The sequence below is a fragment of the Marmota flaviventris genome, chromosome 6 (genome assembly GCF_047511675.1).
Source record: "Marmota flaviventris isolate mMarFla1 chromosome 6, mMarFla1.hap1, whole genome shotgun sequence".
NCBI classification, from domain to species: domain Eukaryota; kingdom Metazoa; phylum Chordata; class Mammalia; order Rodentia; family Sciuridae; genus Marmota; species Marmota flaviventris.
Window position 1 is genome coordinate 99,202,197 of NC_092503.1, and position 25,890 is coordinate 99,228,086.

The following is a 25,890-nucleotide window of genomic DNA, read 5'->3' on the forward strand; positions in this document are numbered from 1 at the left end:
TCAGAAATCTCTGAGTCACCAAAATCCTTTCCAATGACTTCAAAGAACAATGACTTTCTAGGCTTTCTTTTGTCCAAAGTATAAATCAAGCCCATGCACATAATTATTCTAATCATTAAGATGTTTTTCTATATTGGCTTATAAAATTTATAAATACGTTTGCTTCCAGGCTTTCCACCATTGATAACTTTTGTATAAAATACTATAATTGAAAATATTACATTTTTAGCTATTTTTTCATAATGAAAAGCTGACTCAGTCTCGCATAATAATAATATGCTTGCATAAGCACTTAGCCCTACATCCTTACTCCTGTTCCAGAAAGATTAGCACAATCTTTCCTTTTCCAGAAAGATGGATTTCCTTCAAAATGGTATTTGTAAGCATTTTAGTTGCCCACCAAAGTGGATGACTCATCAAATTCTTTCCAAATTGATGAAATAAACTATTATTGCCAGTGTTTTTACTGACCCCATTTGTAGTAGTGTAGTAAGCTCAAGTCCTCACAAGGTTACAAACCATGTGCTTTATAATTTCATTTTAGAGTCACTAAGTAGGGTTAAAAGACCATTGAGAATCTAGAAAAGGATACTACAGCTTTTAATCACTGTTGTCTTCTCATTGTGAATGAGGAATAACAAATGAAAGTTTTTAAACTATTTTTAAAATTTTTGAAGCATGTTCTCATGCCAATTCTTAAGGAATTCACTGAAATTCCTTAACAATTGATTGGGATCAATTAAACATCTTTAATTATAATTTAAATGGTATAAATATCAATTAAAATCAATTTTCAAATGAAAATTTTCCTTGTGGTCCTGGGAATCAAAACCAGGGAGTTGCCCAAACTTAGTAAGCATTCTACAAGTAACCATATCCACAGCCCCTAGAAAGTTGTAGGTAATGAAGAAAAAAACCCTGAAATTTAATTGATAAAAAGTGTGAAAAAATATTGATTGGATTTCAATATTTTAATCTTTTATCTTTCAGTGTGAGGCCCAAACTTGAATTAAAGGCCAAAATAAGGAATTGCTAAGAGTATAGTAACACACAACAACCCAAAGAGTTAAGTTATTACAAAATGTGTTAGTGAGAACCTATATAAAATATTGAAAAGTATTAATAAAGCTATGCCATGTAAGATTCATAAGCATATATTCAAAAATAAATTATAGATAATTATTTCATAGATAAATTACTTTTCAAAATTACATTTTTTCTTTCCTTCTGTATTTCTTATTCTTATTCCATTTTCTATCTCCTTTCTTTATTCCTTATGAATCATGTAGAAGGCCTCCCAGAAATAATTATCTAGGGAATTTATATTATGACCACTACTGTCAGGTGTTTTTTTTTTTTTCTTTTCTTTGTCATTAAAGCTCTCTTGATTAATTAGAGGAGCCAAAATAAGACACAAATCTCAGTATGAAAACTTTCACTTGTCTTTCTTTATTTGGATTTATTCTCTACATCTTCTTCAGAATGCTCTCATGGGAAATGCAAACTAATGAACTCACTTTCTTTAAAATCCTTTAATGGCTTCCTCTTAAGCCAGTGTCCAAGTCTCTGTTTTGAGCATGGTACACAAGACTATTCATGGTCCAAACTTATCTCCAGACTTTCCTCTTCTCTACTCACACTGGAGTTACCCAATTGTTTAATATTCTCTTTATAGTTCCTGCAATTTCATGCCTTTTTGATTTTGCTCATGTTGTTTCCTCTGCTTAGAACATCCTTACCCAATTTTCTTCACTTGGGGAACTTGAATGCATCCATTAAAACTCAGTTTAGGTGTCATTTCTTCCTGTATTTTCTCTAATCCCCCAGATGGAGCTAAGTGTCCTTATATGCTTCCACTACATTTTGTGGGGCCCCTCTATCACAGCAAAGGACACATTATATTGAGATTATCTGTTTACATGATTGTCTCTTCAACTGGACAGCAGGTCCCTTGGATTCTATTAGCTAGCATTCTCAGATCAGCACAGTAATTGGCACAATTGGCTGATGACAATTCAGGGTTAATGCTACTATGGCGCAGCCTGGCTCTTCAGACCAATGGTCTTCATGTGTCAGTGACATGTATGTCATGTGACCTATGTGTCAGTCATGCTGATAATCATCTGGCCAAATCCAATCATGTCATATCAACCTTACTGCAAGGGAATCTAAGAGATATGCAGCTTCTGTACAGAAAAAGACTGATGGCTAAAAGGACAAAATCCCTCAATGTTATCAGTTATTTCTATTTTCAGAGATCCAAAATGTGAATGAAGTATCCATCAGTTTATCTTAGTGGTATACCATAAGGTATGGAATTCCTTGATTCCTTGTTCTGAGTTTATGAAAATTAAGAATACTTTTAACTCTTTTGATTTCTGTGATAGAGATTGCACGTCTCCCAGCTTCCCTTCCTGTTAGGTTGATATAATATGATTGGGTTTGGCCAAATGAAATGAGCATGACTGACATCTGTTTTTTTTTTTTTTTTTTTTTTATGAGCATTACTGACACATTATATTTTGGAAAAAATTAGTTAAGAGCCAATATGTATTCCAGTTCACTCCTCTGCAATGACAACTTTAGAATCTGTACATCAACTTATTCCAAAATTTAACAGCTTAAAACAACAAAAAATGCACTGAGAGAATGGTCAAGAAACTACGAGAAGCTTAGCTGGATGCTTTGACTCACAGTCTGCCATTAAGTTGCTCTCAATCTAGGGATTAGTGAGGTTGGGGGTGCTCTTGTAGTCATCTCAAGACTCAACCTGAACTGTGGAATTTGCTTGTAAACTCACACATGAAGTTGTTAACAGACTGCATTTCCTCTATGACTTTGGCTGAAGAGTTCAATACCTTGTCTAGAGGAATACATTTAAGAGCAAGACAAAGAGTGGACACTAAAGCCAGATGTTATGATCTTTTATAATGTATTCTTGGAAAAGAAATCCTCTTACATTTTCTGTACGCTGTTGTCACCCAGACCAATTCTGAAATAATATAGAAAGGCAACAAACAATGGTATGAATATCAGAAAGCCTGCAAGGGGTATCACTAAAAGTTTTCTTGGAAGCTGGTTACCAGAGTTCATGTGGTGAAGGGGTACATAAAACATGCAGAATGGTCCACATACATCATTAGGTGAAACAGACTCCAGCTCACACTAAATGTTAAATGAGCAAGCAATAAACCTCTGTGGTATTAACCTGATGACAATTCAGGGTTAATGCTACAATAGAACAGCCTAGCTCTTCAGACCAATAGTCTTCATATATCAGTGACACATATGACATGTGACACATGTGTCAGTCATGCTGATAATCATTTGGTCAAATCCAATCATGTCATATCAACCTAACTGCAATTGAATCTGGGAGATATGCAGCTTCTGTACAGAAAAAGACTGATGGCTAAAAGGACATTGAGAAACCTGGGATTATAAGTTACTTTTTACCATAAATTTAATTATTAGAATCATTAGTTTGTTTTATTTTGACAAGTTAGTGACTTTGATTAATGTGAATCATTCCCTGAATACTAATAAAATTAAGTAGCAAAGATGAACTAACTGAAGGCGACAAAGGTCATTATATCCCCTTTTTCCTGTGCTCTTGAAATACAAGAAAATCAGCAAGATTTCCCACACTAAACACCTGACATTTCTGTGTACTCATGCTTTTCATTCATTGTGACTTTAAATCACTTCAACTACTTGAGTTTTCATAGAACGTCAGCTTCATTGCCTGAGGTTGTGGCTCAGTAGTAGAGCACTCGCCTAGCACATATGAGAGACCCCGGGTTCCATCAGCACCACATAATAATGAATAAATAAAATAAAATTATTGTGTCCAACTACAACTAAAAATTATATATATATATATATATATATATATATATATATATATAAATGTCCACCTCATAAGGTCATTGTGAGGAACAATTGAGACCCCCCGCCAAAATAAAACCCGCAACAATATCACCTGAAGGTTAAAATACTATAGAAATATTAAGCATCGTTTCTATGTTTCCAATGTTGAAAGTAAATTACTAGTAAAAACACAGTGATAATAATTTCTAATATATATTAGGAATACATTTTAGAAATAAAGTAGTCACTTATTTTAAGCATTTTGGGAGTTTTATGAGAAAACAATTCCACTGGCAAATGATTTAGTGTAATTTTAATACCTATCCTACACATCTATTTGGTTAAAAAAAAATCACCTGTCCTTGAGAACAAAGACAAAGTGAACAAATATAGTCATCATAGTCAGCTATTTGATGGACTGTCCATACACATCAGGCATTTCATTCCATTGCATCTCAGACTTTCTACAGTCAGTGTCTTAAGTTTATTTCATGTATGGTGTAATACGTGACACCTCTTTGTACATATGTAAAAAACATTCTGGTCTAGGAACACTATTATGTGATATAAAGATTGACCTATTTAACAAAAGGAATATAAACTTATGATTTATTTAAGCAAATACATTTAAAGACAATTTAATAATTTTTTTAAACACAAGAAAAAAAGATCTATAGATTATGTGAGGTTGTAAGTGCTTAGGTCTTTGTCTTCATTTATGTCTAACAAAAGCACTTTTGATAACAAAATAATTCCTGGCCACAGCTGTCTTTCTTTTTTTTCCAGTGAGTCACCCCCACCCCCAGAAAAGCAAAAGCATTTTTGGCAGCACCTATTTTACCTTAGATTTTTCTCTTGTACAATAACCCTAGAATGACCTTGATTAGCTTATCAAATGAGCTCATCCTCAGAGCTGAACTGTAGTCTACCAGAAAAACAGCAGGGCAACATGCCAGAAAAACTGTAAATCGTCTAGAGGGCACATCAGAGCATTACTTTCTCCATCCTTTCTCCTGTGTGCCTCCAGTTAGGGTTAGAAGCTGGAGAAAGAGGAAGAATGAAGTAATAAAGCAAGCATGGAACATGGAATCTGATAAATGGGTGTTTGAATCTTAGTGCTGCTACTTACTATCTGACTGATCTTGGGAATATGTTAAAATTATTCTTTGCATTTCATTTTTTTCACTTATAAGACAAAGTTAGTAATCTCACAGTAAGTTTGCTGTGAAACACCAACTAAACACATATAAGTGAAGTCTGGCATATAGGACTTGACATATGGAACTCTATTGAGTTCTTTATTTTCTTTTGCAGTGAGAAGAAGAAGTGGATTTGAACACCCTCAGTTTTACCTCTCACTTGTCACTGCCTGAATGATGCCAGTGAGCCATTAATCAACAAAGAGAGCATCCCTCCCTGTGGGAAACATCAAGATTCCACAGGAAGGAAGGTGGAGGGATCTTCTTTCACTAGTGAACTAATATCAACAATGGATATTTCTAAAATTTGAGGAGTTCGATGAGAATTCAGAAACTTTGGAATAATAACATAGCCACAGCACATGAGATTTTTCAAATATAATTAAAATACAATACAAAATAATGAAAACTCATACAGATACATGATGCATTGTAGTATGTGCGCCCTACTAAAATGAGAACAAAATTTTAAAAACTAAAGAATTACACTTGAATTTGATTTTCATATTTTTCCTCTTTTAACAATGCTTTTTCTTCCATTATTTCACTTTCAAATATGCAATGAATCTGTTACATTCAAATTATCAGTACCATGTTACTCTCATTATTATCTGCTCATGATAAATGTCCTGTTATCTATGAAGTAGCCATTTGAAAAGTTATCATTGAGTTCTATTCAAGTCAGACATAATGTATTTTTACCAATTAAAACTAAATGGCTATGGTTTTAGCTAAAACGCAGATGTATGGGTTGGTTCAACTCTTATTTAGATAAGCATTTTTTGAAAATCTATTACTAAAAACACACAACAGGTTTAGAATGTAATGGCTTATATCACCATTTACCTTCATGATTCCTGATTTCTACTGATTCTTGGCAAACTTGAGTAGTGTACCTAATCCTCCTCTTCTTTTTGTGTAGGAAAGGATGGGTTTACAGACATCCATGCTGCTGAACTGGATAGGAAGAGAAGCAGAAGAGCACTGTCTCCTAGGCTTAGGAGTGCCAGTGGTCACCTCTGCTACTTCCCCTTTCAGGGCATAAACCTGACTCTGTAGAAATTCTGTAGAAAACAGCACTATTACAGATTCCCACCCCCCACATATACAAATTATCCTAACTTTTACCTGATAAATTCTTTAATTTACAATGTACTTAAACTGAATTAAATCAACATATTGTATATATGTTATTTAAAACATTGGTAGTGATAGATAAAATGATAGCAACAACAGCAACAAATGAACTTTAAGTGAAAGATACCCAGTGCTGGCAACTTAAACTGAGAGAAAAAGAAAAATAATCCAGTCATTAGGAATGACCTTCAGAGAGAGAGAGAAGGGAATATTGAGCAGTCAGTAAGAGGAGGGTGGATGGATGGAGCTAGGAAGGAAAAGAAGAGTAGTGCGCCAACTCCAGCTTACTTACATTATTGAGAAAAAGGTGAGGGCAGAGGCCATAAAGAGCTAGAGAGATTCAGATTGGCCATAAAGGCAGAAGATGGCTACAATCCACACTGAGGAGAGATTACAGTAGTGGGAAAAAAGGGATAAAGATTGACATAAATCAATAGTGTTTACTATATTTCAAAGAAAGTGTGTGTGTGTGTGTGCGCGCGCGCGTGTGTATGTGAGTGTGTATTCCTCTATATACATCCACAGAGGATATCTATACATTATATTCTGATATAATTTCTATAAGGCAAGCATTATCAATTCTAATTTTTAATTAGAAAAAAATAGACCTGAACAATTTAAAACTTGCTAATGGTCACACAAGAAACAAGAAACACATCACTGGACTGATGTCTATATTTCTTGAATTTTTTTATCATTTTTCATATGGGAGACAGTAATAACTAATATAGAAGCATACCACGTGGATGTTAGGATATCTGAATACAAAAGAGAGGCAGTATATTGATTATTTTCTCTAGGTGTTTAATGTTTGAAATGACTAGAAACCTTTCTTCTCTCTTTCTCTCTCCCTATCCCCCTCATTTCCATTCAAGGAATTAGAGGTAAAATTTATATCAAATATATTTCTTCAAGTTTCCCCAGGAGTCCTCACTCACATACACATTAATTTTAAAAACCAAACATTGAACTGGGCACAGTGGCTCATACCTATAATCCCAGCAGCTTGAGAGGCTAAGGCAGGAGGATAGCAATTTGAAGCCAATTTCAGCAACTTAACAAGGACCTAAGCAGCTCAGCAAGTCCCTGCCTCAAAAAATCAAAACAAAACAAAAATAAATAAATAAATAAATAACAATGCCCAGAATATATTGATTAAATAATTGGGTATATGTACTTGATCATCATACCAGATAAATTTATGAATAGGTTATGTGTCATCAGTTTGCAGATAACAGAAAAATACTCCTTCCCCAAAGAGCTTTTACCTATGCTCCTTCCTAAAAATCTGCAATTAGACACACATATGGCTTTTTCCTAAATACAAATTTTCATGCCATTCTATTTACAGTAATTTGTTTCTTCATGTGAATGACTTGGTCATTTTTCCCAGAAACAGCTTTCTATCTCTGGAATTAGCATCTGATAATGAAGAGTAGACATAAGGATAGAGAGAGACTCTGTGTGTGTGTGTGTGTGTGTGTGTGTGTGTGTGTGTGTGGTGGGGGGGAGGGTGGTGACCAAGACTTCATTATTCTGCACAGAGTATCTTGTTACGTCATTTCACCAAAGGACACAGTGGGAGAAATTACTTCTAACTGGTGGCATTATATGTGTAAGTTCAACAAGATTGATATTTTCCAAGCAGTTACATGAAAGCTCAAATAGTGAGTGGACCCAATGGGTCAGTGTTTACATCTGCTGCCTACACTGTTATTTCACCTTCATACCTCCCATTGTCTCTTTATCTTGCATGAATAATGTGACTTCTTGTCCTGGTATTCTCTGTAAAATTAGTTATGTCAGAGGGGCAAAAAGGCATTTCTAAATCTAATCCATTTTGTATATTTGACAGTGACATCAAAGAGCAAGAAGTTGACTGTGAGTAATGACACTGCTCATTTGTGTAAATGTCAAACCTGAACCTCATCAACTTTCAGGGATATGGCAGTAAGGAATGAGTTTCAGTTCAGCTGCAGAGGGTTTCAGCGTTACTCAATCCTGAGGAAAATAGCTGTCAGTATTTTCAGAGCAAAGTGCTTTGAGTAAATATTTCTTTTTAAGCTGAATGAAATTGGCTCTTTCAGCACTTGGGGCTGTGGACAGTGCTCTTTTCCTTGATGTTATGAAACAGGTAGCTTTTACTGTAGAGGTGTTTCCTTTTAGAAATTAAAATTCCTCAGGCTAGTAAACATATATCCCTAAACTATGCAATTAGGATATGAAGACCATGGAATACAAAGTATGTGCAATGAAAAAAAAAATGAAATAGCATCAAAGCAGAGTTCATTTTATCACAAAGATTAAGCCTGAAATAAAAATAAGTAAGGGAAATGGTTATGGTTTGTAGTTATTCCTGCAGGGAAAAAAATGTCATTTTGTACTGCACAGAAATCACATTCCTCCTAGACAGGTTTTTGGTGGAAGGAATGACAGTGCCATTAACCTCTTGTGGTACTTTATTGGCTGAGGACATAGATGAAGTCGAGAAGAAACCCATCCAATCAGCTTGCAGACAATCAGGAATTCAGATTCCATTCTCTATATGCTTTCTAGATCTAGCATGGAATAACAATGGAGAATTCTGAGTCTGAGGTCAGAAGAAATGGAACTGAATCTCAATCATGACCTTTAATAAGTCACTTAATACCTCTAAGTCTTGGTTTTCCCTCTAATGTGGGCTATTTTGCATTTTAAGTGACAGCACAAGTGAATGGCTCTGGCACACAGTAGGTACTCAATATATGTTCATTTTTGATTACCCACCTTTCAGTAAGTGTTGGCATAATGCAGTAAAATGTTGCTATGCTGGTAGCCATGTGTATTAATAATTTTAATCTAATGATGGATTACAAGAAGAAAAGCAATAAAGGCATTTTTATTAAAGAAATCCTTATAAAAGATCCTTAACTCTGCATATTTATACTTTTATCCACTTTGTCTGAATCCCAAGATGATCCCCTTTATTTTACCTTTAACAGAAATCAACAAAAGCAAAACTGTCCAAAAATTATATAGAAAGAGCAAACTAAAGTTCTCAGAGTGTTCTTATCTCATCAAATAATATCCTACTAACTCTCCAGAGAATCCTTCTCAGTCTCAAACTGTCAGCTACTCTGCCTGCTGAATTGGTGAGAGAGTATTTTCGATGCTTCCTACCCATACTAACACACTTGGGAGAAAAGGTAAAAATCAGGTGAGTGCTCAAAGCCTGATAAGTTCCTTATCTTCCTCTGCTGCAGCCACAGATCTTTTGCTTTTAACTTCCAAGCCTCCCATCCCATTTCATCTCACTCACCTTCTCCCCTTTTTATAACTGAAAATCAGGAGTATTTTGTCCTAGCCTCCCCCTCCTCCTCCTGTGATTTTTCAGCCCAGACTTCCTCCACACTGCCCTCTGCATTTGAAATGCCTCCTAGCCTCCCACCTCCATTCATTAAGGTGCATGCTCCTTCCATTCACAATTTATTTTAAATCGCCCTTTCCTTTCAAAGCTCCTTTTCTTGAAGTAGATTCCCCTCTTGCCCTAGCAAACTGCATAACCACAGCCTCATAAGGTCACCTAACCCCCCTCCACATCCCTCATAAATTATAGTGGGGAGGGTGATGGGGGGAACAAGAAAATTTGTGTTTGCATACAAACCTACCTAGGGACAAGTAGGGGGAGTCTAGTATTAAGCTTACCATCATCTTTGAAAAAAAAAAAAATCAGTTCGTACAAATATTTTCATGAACATGGCAACAAGCGCCCTCTGGAGAGGAAAGAAAAAACATATTGGTTGAATGGATGAATGAATGAATGAGTGAATGGATGGGTGAACGATTAAGGTCTCCGTGGTACTTTTCTTGGATGCTCCTCCTTGCTGCCTGCATGATTCCTGTTTAATTCAGTTTTGGAGAATGAGTGTGCTTCCCTGCTTTGCTTCTGTCTCTGCTCTCGGCCCTTTCATTACCATTTCTTGATCGGAGCCTAAGCCTCCTTGCCAGAGGGCATGCTACCTAGCTCACAATATGCTTTGTGACTTCAACAGCCAAAGAGAGCTTACTCCCTAGGGTCGCAAGCATTGCATTCTGCAAGCTCTGTCTGCCCCCAAAGCTCCTAAAACACCTAGCCAGGTTACACAAAAGCATGACTGATTCCCTTACACTCCACAAAATCCACCTGGAGATGCCTGTCACTGTCCCTCTCCCTGTATTTGTAACCTAGGTGCTCAGAGGAAAACAAAAACAATCCACGGTTTCTTTTCTCCCCTTGCAGAAAGAGAAATAATCACCCTTAGTCCTGATTAGTAAAATCAGAAAACTTTTAAAATTTTTTTCTTTGTATCAAAAACCTCACGGAGAGCAGCAACCTCTTTGTTTGCATCCCAAGGGAAGGGAGGGGTCTTCAGAGTCTTTTGCAGCCTGGGGCAGGGGGGGAGGTGACAGCCCTTTGGAGGTCTGCCCTAGAGGAGACTCACCCAGGACGTTCCCAATGAGAGCCACCACAAACACGATGATGTACCCGGCGATCAGGACCCACTCATATTCTTTCGGGTGTAGGTATTCCCTCCACAGGTACCGCAGGAATTCCTCGTCGTCATAGTCGGTGGGATTTAAAAACGGCTCTTGAGTTTCATTCAGTTCCGAAGCAGATGACCAGTTGCGACGAGGGAGGGAGTCCTCCAATTTGGTGCCGGACATCACGGGCTCGAGTCCGGTTCAGCTCAGTGCTGCAAGCTCCTCTTCGCCTGCCCCATGAGCACTGGTGATTTGCGGTGGGAAAAGCTGCGTGGAGAGGCGAGAAGGGGATCCAGAGCAGAAAATGACGTGAAAAGTTACTGAGCCAATACCTCCGTAGTCTTACGCCGGGCAACTTCTGCGGCGGCTTTCCTGTCTTTGTAGGCGATTTTACACCAGGAAGAGAGGCAGCTGAAGAACTAGGGACCCGGGAGTGGAGGCTGCAGCAATGACACCGGGAGGAGAAAGCTACCTCCAGCTCAGCACAAGCTCAATTACTCCTCATTCCAGCACTGAGTCCGCAGCCTCCAGCCTCCTCCTGCTTTGAGCTGAAATAGGAAAAAAAAAAAAAAAAAGTAATGAAATTTTAACCTGCTTCTCTGTGGGTTAAATGTCCTTGTTTTCTACCCTTTCTCTCTCTCTCTCTCTCTCTCTCTCTCTCTCTCTCTCTCTCTCTCTCTCTCTCTCTCTCATGCATTTTTTCTCAAAATAGAGATGTAGGTACAGGGACATGAGGAAAAGGTCATCACATGGTTAATACAGGAGGTGTTGATAGATTTGTCTTTGTAATGCAAACATAAAAGTAATGAGGAGGAGCCACTGTGGTCCTCAAGCCCCACAATTCAAAAGTCATTTAAGGCAAATATTTTAACATTTCATAAAAACATATTTTAACACTTATCATTTGCCAAATTGGCACTAGCTGAGTCTTTAAGGCATCTCCCTCCTCCTCCTCATCCTCAAGACTGGAGGATGAGAGAGACCATTTTTTAATTGAAGGGTATATTTAGCAGGAATCTGTATTGGCAACAGCAAGTTTCCTACAAAATACAACAGCTGAATCCTTGATGGATATCAAGTTTCATAAATATGACCATTTACAGTTGTCAACAAACAACTGTAACAATACTAAAGGATATTAAAGAGAGTCTCAGTAGGATGACCAATACAAGCAGCAGTGATCTCTCTGGCTGAGTACCACACCCCATTGGTCTTCTTATTGATTTAGGGCTGATGTCATCTGCCATTCTCTCATGAATTGGGTTTATCTGTAAGAATAAATATTCTTGGATTATTTTCAGCACATTAGTTCATGATCCTTTCATTCTTAATACTTATGTTAGGAATATGGCATTTAATTACAATATGGGAATTGGGAAGAACCTTGAAATCACCTAGCCTCAACTTCAGCTAGTTGAAACTCTTGGTAACATTGCTGACAAGTCCCCTTTTTACCTTGGGTGTGATTACCCATTTCTCTACCTCCACCACTATAAAATTGCTATAGTTAGTAGGTTGTTCCTTACATTCACCAAGTAAGACCTTAAAAGAGTCAAACCTCTATTTGACTTTTTAATTTCCCTCCAACTCCTCATTTGCATCTTGGTACTATACATAATATATCTTCTAATTAAAATTATTCACATTTTCAAAATAAGCATCACAGCCTCCACTTTCCTTTCCATGTTCCTTATGGTCATACCCCCCCTCAAATTTCTTCACTGTTTTTCAAATTTCACTATTTCCACACTTGTAGAAGTATTTGGTCTACTTGTACACAATTGACAATATCTTGAAATATGCAACTGGGAGGAAATACAATAACCTGGTTTGAGTCCAACCAGTACAAAAATTATTCTTTTCTTTGGATGCAACATTGTATCTATTTTTTAAAGTTATCATGAGACACTAACAGTTTACACTGAGGTTTTGGTCAACTGCCCTTGGTTCTACTATCTGTCATAATTTTTCATAATTGTTTTGTATTTTATAGTTAAAAATTCTTTCCTATGAATTATTTTAAAATTCTTGAGAGGTTGGACTATGATTATGAGTGCTTGACAAATGAGGAAACTGTTTCTGAAAAAAACAAGTGATTTACTAAAGATCAAGTGATTGACTAGCAGCAAATTCTGACCCAGTGATTAAATAATGTACATATATTATATTTCACATGAAATACTTTTTTTCAATCTGTACTGTTGAAATTTATTTTTAAAGAGAAAGGCATAAATGAACATTTATTTTTCACCAAATGATTTTATCCCACTCAGTGATATAAATCAAATAGTTTGCTATTTGCATGTATTTTATTGTACTGTGAAGCTAGTGAAGAAACAAATCAACCAATAAATATATATAAAGAAAATACTAGGATGGAATAAATGCTATGATAAAAACCAAACAGGATGAAGTAATGGAAAATGGAGAATCCCAAAGGTTACATTAGAAATGAGTCGTCAAAAGGCCTCTATGGAGAGGTGACATATAAGCAGGAAACTCAATTGACATATGCATATATTAATTTGGTTTTGTTAATCTGAGATTTGAACAGATATTCTTAGATGCTAATGTCATTATCAGAGATCTTAGCCATTCCTCCAGACATGTTGTTCATTGATAAAATCCTGATAGCTTTCTGCTGTGGTATTATGTCTTCTCCTGACTTTTGAATACTTGTATTTTTCTTTTACACTGATGATTTCTTTAAAAATAGGAAAGCTTGTTGCAGCTTAGTTTAGATCTGTATTCATTAATGTCTGCAGATTTTTTTGTCATTAATGATCCACATGTGAACCCAGTCTGCTATTTTCTGAGTAGTCAGTGGCATTAGCTTTCACTTTTGACATTTCAACTTATCTAGAGTTTAATCTTCTCTTTTGAAATCTCCTACTGCAATTAATCATCACTGTTTATTAAAGTTACAAATGAGGAGAAATAAGAATATTTTCAAGATTTTATTCTGATATCTGCTTTATGTTGTGACAAACCTGGATTTATCTTGAGCCTACAAAATATTACAGTATCTATCCATGATAAATCAGGTGCTCTACTTAATGTCGATATTCCAATGTCAGACAAAATTCCCCCCAAATATTCAATTAGTCTCTTTCTTTTTGCAAGCACAATAGAGATGATAAATACTGCAATACTCTTCACTAATAGGTTCTTTCTTAAATACTTTAATCTTTCAAAATATTTTAAAATAATTTGTTGTTATTAGGTATTATTAATTCAAAATCTTTATGCATTATATAAGGAAAAGAAGTCAACCCACTATCCCAAAACACTAAAGAGAGATTTAAATTTGCTCCATGATCTCCTCTTAAAGTTGTTATGACAAATAAATGAATAGATATTTTTAAAACAGTTCCCTGTACATAGAAAGTAATCTGAAATCTTTAATAAGTAATGCTTTAACATTCATGTTTTATGAACATTATTGCTATACATGATAAGTTTCTATGTTAATACTTTTTAAAAAAATAGCTTAAATATTCTGAATGATTTGGTTGAACTACATAGCTTGTTTCCTGTAACTGTCAGGCACAATGATGCATGCCAGTAATCCCAGCTACTTGGGAGTCTGAGGCAGGAGGATCACAGTTCAAGGCCAGCTTGAGCAATTTAAGAAGACCCTGTCACAAAATTAAAAAAAAATAAAAATAAAAATCAGTCAGTGATAAAGTTCAATTTCAAGTACTGGGGAAAATAATCCTCTAACTTTTATTTCTCCTACTAACCTGAATATATTAAAAATGAGTGTGCATGTGTGAAGTGAAAAACAAAATAAAAAGGGGGGGGAGGAAGAAAGAAAGAAAGAATGAATAAACAACCAAAATCCAAATTTCTTTTCTTAGGGGTTGTAGTTAGGTTGTTCAGAGATCTCAGATAGCATATACCATGCCAGACTTTATTTTCTTATTCCTAGTGAAAGATCATTCTTTTTTGTGGATCTCTTATAACTTTCTAGATCAATTTCAATAAATATTTCTGAGTGTCTACTATATACCCAGGAGTTTAGGTAGGAACTGGGGACACAAAGATCAATAAGTGTAGCTTCAATGATAATTTAGTCCTCTGGTAAATTAGAAATGTTATGATTTTCCAATAAATCCGAATCTTTAGGATTGAGAGATGCACAAAGTATCATGAAATCATGAATGAGTTCTTATTCAGTGTGGAGAAATTGAGAATGGACAGGGAGAGTTGCTCAGGCTGACTCCTCAGGGAGAAGAAGGAGGTTCCTGAGTGGTTAAGGAGAGGAAGCATTCAATCAGAGGCAACTGCACTTTGTGAAGACTTGGCAGCAGGAGAAAACATGGAGCAAAAAAAAAGCAAGGTGCAGTGAAGCAAGGTCAAGTTTTAGAACAATCTCTAGCAGAAGCATGGAGAGTGCATTATATCAAGACGGAGGTGAGATAACCACTGAGAAACCAGTAGAATGATCCTACTGTCAAAAGAATGGCTGTGATTATGGGGACAGGGTGGAGTTGGGCCTTAGTCACAAGTCTAAGGATCTGGACAGACATCCTCCAGAAGACAGGAGTCTTATTAATACTTCCTTAAGGAAGACTGACCTCATGGTAATAGGGTACTTGAAGCTTGTTTCTGTTTTCTCTTTGTAATTTTTATGACTGCAGTTTTAATTTTTAATTGACACATGGAAATTTTTCCTATTCATGAATTATACTGTGAGGTTTTGATAAATGTATATAATCTCTAACGATCACATCAGGATTAGGAGCAGATTCATCATCTCAAATATTCATCATATCTTTGTGGCAAGAGAATTCGAAATCCTCTTTTCTAGCTATTTTTTTAAGCTAGGGTTTTTTTTAATGCCTAATTAATTAATTAATTAATTTTATGTGGTGCCGAGGATAGAACCCAGTGCCTCACATGTGCTGGGCAAGCTCTCTACCTCTGAGCCACAGCCCCCACCCCGCCCATTTTCTAGCTATTTTGAAATGTACAATGATTCTGGTGAGCTATGGCCACTGTGCTGTGCTTTGAAGCCTGGAAATCATTCCTCCTATCTCTTATCTCACAGGAACTTTTTAATCAATCTCTCCTTGTCCTCTCCTGCCCTCTGCCCTCTCCAGCCTCTGGAAATCACTCCTCTACTCTCTACTTCTGTGAGGCTATACTCTGAGGAAAGGAGCAGAGATGTGTCCAAAGGTTGACTTCCTGGAAATTCAAAGAAGTCACTTTCCTTCCTTGTTCCCTGTTGCAATGAAAACAAAACCAAGCCTGAGAACTCTTGGTAATGACTGTACTGGCAGTGTGTGTTCCTAAATAACTGTATTCCTCTCACAGGAAGTTATCTGACATCTCTAGGCTTCAAACACCATGTTTTCTTACAGGATGACCTTGAGCTAAATCATTCTGGAAAAGTCCTAAATTACAGCAGGTCTAGAAAGCAATGTAGAGGGAGAAGCAGACTCCTGATTCCAAGGGTTACTATTGGTATGTTACTGAGAATTATACTAAGGCATGCCTTAAAAGATGAGGCCTTAAACCATCAAAGCCACTTGTTGCAAATTGCTACAAAACATTTCTGTCTGTCATTCTTCCCCCACACTCTTTTAATTGTGTCTCATCTCAAGCAATTTTCCCTCTTCTCTTTCCTACATCCTGATTCTGCATTATCAGGCCTGATGATTTCCCCTCATGATTGATGAATATCCCACTATCTTTCTATGTTGAGCATACAGACACTGTTCCTGTTTTTCAATCTTTATTGTATGAAAAGCATAGAGGAACAGGAAAATAACTTCATTCAGCAAAACTAATATCTTTAGAAGTACACCCTAAAAAGTCTGAAAATGCAAATGGAAGAGACATCTATTCCTCCATTGTGGGATGGAGAAGGCTACCTGAAGGACATATTGTTAAACTGAGAATGGGTAGTGGTAACCAGATTATGGAAGGGATGGGAGGAGGCTGTGGGTGCCAAATGGGAGGAAGTGAGTTGTCTGTAATAACCAGAAGAGTGAATGTTCATCAAGTCACTATGCAGGCCAAGTTCAGTGCCAAGGACAATATATCTATTAACTCAATTGACCTTCATAACTCCAGGAGGTAGATCTTATGAATTTTTATTCCAAGTTTGCAGATGAAGACTTTGAGACACAGAGAAATTAAGTTACTTGCTTAAAGTCACACAACTAGAAAGTTGCAGAGTTTTTGAGAAAACTTGTTAAGGTCCAATTTCAGAAATCAGCTTTTTGCCATTACCCTGTTCAGTTTCCACAGTAAAGAACCAAAAGGTTTTCAGTATAAGTACTATTTCCAGTATAATAATAATGATAACAACAACAACAACAATAAAAGATTTTTATTCTTACCAAACACATTTATAAAGTTATATGTTTTTATATTTTTAAATACCCCTACACTTTAGTATTGGAGTATGGAATTGTAGGGGAAATTGTTACACTCTTTAAGATGATGTCTCTCCTAAAGCAAATCAATCTTCTTCTATGTTCACTTGGATATGAATGTTTATTTTTCAGAGCATTATATACTGAAGGTCTTAAATGTTGTCTCATTCATCTTTATATCCTCAAATTCAGAACAGCACTTTCCAAGAAGCTATTGTTCAGTCACTTCTTTTTGACCAGGCTTGAAACTGAAGGGAGGAATCCCTTTTTCAAAAGGGAAATATTTCGTAAGACGTTACAAATGTGTAACCTTGGTTTACATAACGCCAAGGAAATTGCTGTATTGCTGCCTGTTGTTGAATTTTCTCCCTTGAAAGGACTTAGCCATCTTTCTCTTCTAAATGCTACTCTATTAATTTCTTTTCTCTTGCAGTAATTTAAAGTTTGTTCTTCCTATTTACTGTGACAAATGTTTATTTTAAAACATTTTAATGACATTATTATTATTTAAAAATTATAATAGCAAGTAGAAACAGAGTGTGTTTTAAAGTATTCCTGGAGTGCAGACTCCCTTCAGGGGAGTCATTTGAAGCACCCTTAAATCAGCCCCCCTGGACCTCTGCAATCTGAAGGTGGGGCTCCTGTGATGGTGGGACTGTGAGCAGGAGCCCTGCGTTTCCAAGTACCATCCCTGGGACCCAGGAGACTCTGCCAGAGACTTGCACCTTGAAATACTTCTATGTTCTTTCAATATATATTGTTTTTTTCTTGTCATGTCTCTGACCTTCTCTTGCTTAAAAATAATAATATTTGGCCTTGTTAGGCAAGCAGCAGGTTCAGCGTGTAAACATTAAGGCACATGCTCCAATTTTTCATATTAAAAATAATCCATTTTATTGTGTCCATGAAATTCACCTTAATTCTATTTTAACAAGTATACATGCTGGGTATTCCAAATAGTTATAGTGAAGACGAATTATGTATTGAATTCTAATATTAAAATCAAGGTGACACGTTGTTACTCAGATACAAATGAAATAATTGAATTGCATTTGGATGCATTGTGGACCACATGCTGTCTGGGAACCTCTGTTGTTGATTATGTTTGTTTTATTTTTTATTTTCTAATTTAGGTAACATTCACATAAGGTATACTTTTGTACATTTTGAAGGGTACAATTTAACAGTTTGTATGTATTCACAACATTGTGCCACTGTCGGAGCTATCTAGTTCCAGAAACCCCATAACTGCTCTTTCCCTTCTCCTCTCATTCTGCTTCTATGGACTTAACTACTCTGAGGAATTTTTATAAATAGGAATATAGCCCATGTTGGGTTTTGTGCCAGGTGTCTTTCTCTTAGCACAGCATTTTCAGGATTCATCCGTGTTTTAGTATGTATCAGTATTTCAGTTTTGTGGCTGAATAATATTCCATCACATTGGTATAGCACACTTTTTTCATAGCTCAACAAACTTTTTAGATATTTCCACTTTTGTCTAGTATACATAATATTGACATGGATATTCATATTCAAGTTTTGTGCAAACTTATGTTTTCAATTTGCTTGGGTATATATCTAGGATTGGATTTACTATGTCAGGGAATAACTATGTTTAACTATGTTCAATGAACTACTCTTTGTGGTAGTTTAGTTATATGCTTTTACAAGCAATGTATGAAGATATGAATTTCTCTACATTCTTTTCAAAACTTGTTACTTTCCTCTTTTATTATAATTATCCTAGTGAGTGTAAAGGAGTGTTTTGTTGAGATTTTAATTTTCACTTCCCTACTGACTATAGATACTGTATCTTTTCATAGGCTTATTTATCATTTGTGTATCCATGTTGGAGAAATAACTATCCAAATTCCTTGCCTGTTTTAAAAAATCAGATTATTCATCTTCCTTTTTATTGTTGAGTTCTAAGAGTTCTTCTATAATCTGAACACTTGGCCCTCCTTATTAAATAAATAATTTGCAAATATTGTCTACCATTCTGTGGGTTATCTTTCCATACCCTTTATAACATCCTCTGGGATAAATCAGTTTTTCATTTTTATGAGGTCCATATCTCCACGTGTTACCTATTGCTTTTTGTTTTGGGGTCATTTTTAATAAATTCCCACTTAATATAAAGTCAGAAAGATGTATGTCTGTTTCTTTCCTAAAGTTTATAGCTTCAACTCTTTAGGTATTTGACTTATTTGGGGTTAATATTTGCATATGGTGTGAGAAAGGGTTTCAAATTCATTGACTTTCTTGTCAAGATGTTCAAACACCATTTATGGAAAGAACTCTGAATTTCTCATTAATGATCTTGGCACCCTTGTTGAAAATGAATTAACTGAAGATGTATGGGTTTATTTCTGTCCTTTAAATTCTATTCTGTGGACCCTTGTCTGTCTTTATGTCAGTACCACAATGTTTTAATTATTGTGTCTTTGTTGATTGTTTTATGATCAGTACAAATGTTTGCAAATTCAGTTTTCCTTTTTAAGATTTTTTAGCTATTCAGAATTTCTTTCAATTCCATATGAATTCTAGGATCAGCTTGTCCATATCTGCAAAAAAAAGGCAGCTCTAGACTTTGTAAGGATTGCTTTGAATTTGTAGATCAATGTGCAGCATATTTCTATCTTAACAACAATAAATCTTCTAATCCACAAACATAAGAAAGCTTTTGATTTATTCAGGGAATTTCAACAATATATTTTTCAGAGTCTACAGGTGTAAATTTTGATTAAATGAATTATTAATCATTTTAGTCTGTCATACTATTTAAATGGTGTTATTTTACTATTTTTATTTTCAGATTGTTCATTGCTAGTATATAGAAATGCAAGTGTCTTTGTGTATTGATCTTACATCGTGTAACTGTGCAGAACTCATTTATCAACTCCAATAGTTTTTTTTGTGTGTATGTGTGTGTGAGAGAGAGTGATCTTTAGTTTTTTAAATATAATATGGCATCTGCCAGAGATAATTTTACTTCTTCCTTTCTCATCTGGATACCTTTTAAACTACTTTATCATGCCTAATTGGCTTGAACTCCTGTGTAGTGTTGAGTGCTATTTGTGGGCCTGCTTATCTTGTCCTGATCTTAGGGGAAAGCTTTCATCACAAAGTATGATGTTAGCTATGGGATTTTTGTAAATGTCTTTTGTCATATCAAGAAAGTTTCCTTCTATTCCTGGTTTGTGGAATGTTTTTATTGTAAAAAGGTATTAAACTTTGTCAATATTTTTCTCCATGGAATAATCTTGGGTGCTTTTTTCTCCCTTTATTTTGGTATACTACGTTAGTTGTTTTTTTTTTTTAACTTTAACCAGTCTTGTCTTCCTGAGATAAATTCCATTTGTCCTTGCTGTATAATCTTTTTAGTATACTGATAGATTCAGTTTACTAGTAACTTTTTTCACTTGTTTTGCATCTATATTCATAAGAGATGTTGGTCAGTAGTTTGCCTTTCTTATAATACCTTTGTTTGGTTTTGGCATCAGGGTAACACTAGCCTCATAGAAGGACTCTCTGGCGTTGATTACAGTTTACTATTCACTAGATATTTTAGTAAGGAACAGTCACTTAATAAGTTAGAACTTTATATTCTTCATTTCTGGATTAATATCTCCATACAAATTGTGTTAATGATTAGATAATATTATCATGTATGCTTCATCAACTTTAAATTGCAGAATTTATATCAAATTATGAGAAGGATTGGTGTGGGTGGAAGTACTAACAGCAGCAAATAACAAAGAGAAAAAACAGCTGTCCCTTCACTCAAATTATTATACTTAATTTTCCTTGTTCCCCATTATAGCATCTATGAAATTAGTCACAACCATTCCAGTTGTGTTACAATAACTCTGGTAATAATGCAAATTTTATGATATAATGGATATTTTCAATATTATATATACTGAGTGCACAGGGCTCAAGCACTTGATATCTATGAACTTATTTTATGTCCACAGCACTATAATGAAAGTGCTGATATCATCCTGCATTTTCTAAGTGAAGATGGCAAGTGAAGTTTGGGTGACTTTTCCCAGGTTACACAACTTAGAAGTTTCAAAGAACCAGCTAATTATATGACATAGTAATATTCACAAAATTAGTCATTTTTCACTCATATCCAGAAATTCCTCACATATTTATGTAGATGAGTCAAACTTTGTTCATATATTTTTCAGAAATCATCCACATTTCCTTATATAATCAATGCAATTAAATTAAAATAAGAATGAATCAATATATCTTTTTTCTATCACCTTGAAATTAACTTCTTTAAAAAACTTTTTTTCCTTTAATGCCTGAATGAATCAACAGTGTGCATGTTGACAATGTCTAACCACCACCCCCGCATACCTCTTCAATGAATAGCACCCAGGCCTTGGCAATCCAGACAAGTGTTTCTGGAATAAAGCACCATGCACTTATAAAAAACATTATGAGTAATGGCTGAATGTCTTCCCTGAGAGACAGAAACAAAGTTTATCTGATTGTTTAGATTGCTAGTAAGAATATGAATTGGGGGCTGATTTAGAAATCCTTGGCTATTTTCTGTGCTCCCACAAAGTATTACTTAAATACATTTAGCTCTTGTAAATAGCTAAGAACTCATTAATTGCTTTTGGTAGTTGATACTTAAAGCACAATTAGGGACCAACTTTTGATCTCAGAGGCAAATTCAGAAACATAAAAGGAAACCCATTATAATCTGACTGTAAAACCATGGATTGGTTTAATTGGTTTAAACATACAGTGTTAGGATTGTGTTTTCTATTTCTGTAAAAATCCTTTTTTTTTGCATGAAAATTGTTGGTATTTTGATAGAAATTATATTGAATAGGAAGACTTTTTTTGGAAGTATACACATTTTAACAATATTAGTTCTTCCAATCTGTGAACTTGGATGTCTTTCTGTTTATGTGCATCTTTAATTTCTTTCATCAGTAGGCAAGTCTTTCATACTCTGCTAAAGTCTATTCTTGTTTAAGAAAAGACTTTGTTATTTTTGATGGTATTGTTTTCTTAATTATCTTTTCAGTTTGTTTTTATTATATAGGAATGCAACTAATTTCTGCATGTTGATTTTGTATCCTGCAACTTTATTGAATTTATTTTTTTAATTGTATCAATTTTTTTGTGGAGACTTTAGTTTTCTACGTATAAGATGTTATTGTCTGTAAATAGGTTGTTTTATTTCTTCTTTTCCAATTTGGCTAACATTTTTTTTCCTCTTGCCTAATTGCTCTGTCTAGGACTTCAGATACACTATTGGATAGACATGTCAAGATTGTTATTGACCTTAGAGAAAAACCTGTTTTCCCCCATTGAGAGTGACTTTAGCTGTGGACTTTAAATATGTGTATTTAAGGGCATTGAAGTAAGTTCCTTCTAGGCTTAAATTTTCAGAGTTTATATCCTGAAATGATATTGACTGTTGTCAAATATTTTTATGTGTTTGTTGAGAAAATCAAATGTTGTTTTTTTTTTTTTTTTGCTTTGCTCTTTTGATGTGTGGTGCCACATTGATTTTGATATGGTGAGCTTTCTTTGCACCTCAGTGATGAATTCTATTTCATCTTGGATATGATTCTTGAAATGTGCTGTTGAATCCAATTTGCTAGTATCTTATTGTGGATTTTTACATGTATACTCATTAGACGTATTGGTTTGTGGTTTTCTTTTCTACTAGTGTCTTTTCTTTTAATATCAGGGTAATGCTAGCCTTTTAAAATGAGTTTGAAAGTGTTCCCTCTTCTACTGTTGAAATTTTAAGAAAGGTTGTTGTTAATTTTTCAAATATTTGGTAGAGTAAACCCACGAAGCCATATTGCACTGGGTTTTCTCTGTTGGAATTTTTTTTTTTTTTTGGTTATTAATTCTATTTCCTTACTTGTTCCTGATTTCTTCAAGATTTATGTTTCTTCTTGTTTCAATCTGGCATGTTTAAAATATTTTGAATTGGCCTACTTCTAGGTTGTTTAATTTTTGGTATATAATTGTTCATTATAGTAATTTATGATTTTTTTTAATTTTGAAGCATCCATTTCAATGAGTTATTTTCCTGGCTTTATTTATTTTAGTCTTTTCTCTTTTTCTTAGTCAAGCTATAGGTTTGTTAATTTTATCATTTCAAAAAAAAACAACTTTCAGCTTTGTAATATTTCCAGTGTTTTTTTGTTCTCTATACCATTAAATTTTTCTTTAATGTTTACTATTACCTTTTTTCTGCTAACTTGGCCTTAGTTTATTTATTTTTCTTTTTACTCTCCTAGTATGGAGCCACTAGAGTCCATTAGAATGGATACTCAATAACTAAAGCAAATTTTGAGTCGGAAGAATAAAGCTGGAAGCATCACATTTCTTGACTTTAAATATACACAAAGGTATACTAACAAAACAGTATGGCACTTCAGTTAAGCACAAGATATACAAACCAATGGAACAACACAGACAATCCAAACATAAATTTGTGCATTTATAGTCAGCTGATCCTTAACTGGGGTGCAAAGACTAGACAAGGGGAAATGAGAATCCCTTTGACAAATACTGTCAGAAAAACAGGATATCCAAGTGCAAAGAATTAAATTATATCCTAATCTTAAACCATACAAAAAAATTCAGCTCAAAATGGATCAGACTTAAGTCTACTTAAGACAGGAAACCATCAAATTTCTAGAAGAAAACAGGGAAAAACCTTAGCATTGACTTTGGAGATGATTTCTGGAATGTAAGACCAAAAGCACAGGTAACAAGAATAAAAACAGACAAGTAAGATTATATAGAACTAAAATATATAGGTTGGAAATGTGGCTTATTGGAACAGTGCTTGCTTAGCACACAGGAGGCCCTGGATTCAATCTTCAGTATCACCAAAAAACAAAAACTCTAAACAGCAAAGAAAAGAATCAAGGAAATGAAAAACTAACCTATGAAATACAAGAAAATATTTTCAAGCCATATGTAAATGTTTATGTGTCCTCAAAATTAACTTGTTAAAATGCTGTACTACAGAGTAATAGTATTGAAAACAGGCCGTTTGGAAGTAATAGGTCATATGGATGATGTTCTCATGAATTTGATTAGTTTGTTTAGAAAGGGTCCACAAAGAGTTATCTTACCAACCCTTTCCTTAATGGTGAAGATATGACCCAGAAGAGTATCCTCATCAGAATTGCCTATATTGGCATTCTAATGCCAAGTTTCCTGCCAGAACTGTGAAAGACACATCTCTGTTGATTATAATCCACCAAGTCTATTGTATTTTGTTATAACAACAAATGTTTACTGAGACACCATACTTTAGATAAGGAATTATTATTCAAAGTATATATGGCAATATTACAACTTTCTTCCCCCCAAAACAAGTTTAATTAAAAAATGAACAAAAGACCTAAATACACAATTTGCCAAGAAGATACACAAGTGACAAACAAGAATATGAAATGATGTTTAATATCACTAATAACTAGGAAAATGCAAATCAAAACCACAATAAAATATCACCTCGTGCAGTTAAGACAGCTATTCTAAACAAAAACAAAAACAAACAAAAAAACTGACAAATAAAAACCCAGAAGATAACAAATGTTGGTGAGACTGTCGAGAAAAGAAATATTTTGTACACTATCATTTGAAATATAAACCAGTGTGGTTATTATTATAGAATTTATACTATGGAAAATAGTATAAATTCTCCCATACTATTAAAAATTTGAAATAAAACTATGATCCAGCAATTCTAATTATGGCTATATATCCAAAGGAATTCAAATGAGGATCTTGCAGAGACATCTGCAGTCTATGTTCATTGCAGCATTATTCACAATAACCAAGATATTGAAGGAACCTATATGTCCATCGTCAGATGAATAGATAAAGAAAATGTGGTCTGTAAATACAATGGAATATTATTCAGCCTTAAAACAAAATGCTGCCATTTGCTATAATGAATGGATCTGAATGAGTCTGGAGTATGCTAAGTGAAATAAGTTGGAAAGACAGAAAAGACAGAAGGACAAATACCACATAATAGCATTAATATGAGCAACTCAAAAATAGGAAGACTCATAAGCAAAGAAAAGAACTGTGGATGCTAGAATCTGAGAGTTTGGTTTGTGGGGGAGATAAACATGGGAGGTGTAGTTAAAGGGCAAAAAGTTTTAGTTAGAAAAAGTTCTGAAGATATACTTTATAGCATAGTACTTAAAGTTAACAATACTGGGAAATGTGTGTGTATACATGACAAAATTAATCCCACTAATATGAATAATTATAATGCACTGATAAAAAATAAATAATATTGTATTGTATACTTAAAATTTTGCCAAGAAGCTAGCTCTTTTGGAAATGTTCTTACCACATAGAATAATGATCATAATGATAAAGAGATCAGGTGGAAAGTTTAGGAGTTGATGGCTATGCTTATGGCATTGATTGTGGTGTTGGTTTTATAGATATATATTTATCTTCAAACTCATCAAGTAAAATACATTATATATGTACAATTTTTTAAAGTTAATCAAATTTTAAGTTTAGTGAAGTGCAACATTGATGTTGTTTAACCTTATCAGATATTCTAAATGATTTCCAATCAGAAGTTCTGAAAGTCAAACACATCTGTCTTGTTTAAATAATATATTCCAAACATTTTCTGAAAATAGGACTCTGAATTTTATGTAGATAGAATTAAGAATAAGTAGAAATTGGAGATAGGTATATTCCCCCTTACTTAAAACATATTTAAGTATGTTTAAATTCATAAGTTAAACATACTTAAAAATTTA

At 34.6% G+C, this 25,890-nt stretch overlaps 1 protein-coding gene across 1 annotated transcript in view; it reads right to left on the reverse strand.

Annotated features, from left to right (window-relative positions):
* Hcrtr2 (hypocretin receptor 2) overlaps positions 1-10,889 on the reverse strand; it is a 94,911-nt gene extending 84,022 nt beyond the window's left edge. Inside the window, exon 1 of the mRNA XM_027938267.2 lies at positions 10,667-10,889. Within this exon, the coding sequence (XP_027794068.1) occupies positions 10,667-10,889 (223 nt within the window). The remainder of the gene's footprint in view (positions 1-10,666) is intronic.
* Positions 10,890-25,890: the final 15,001 nt, after the last annotated feature.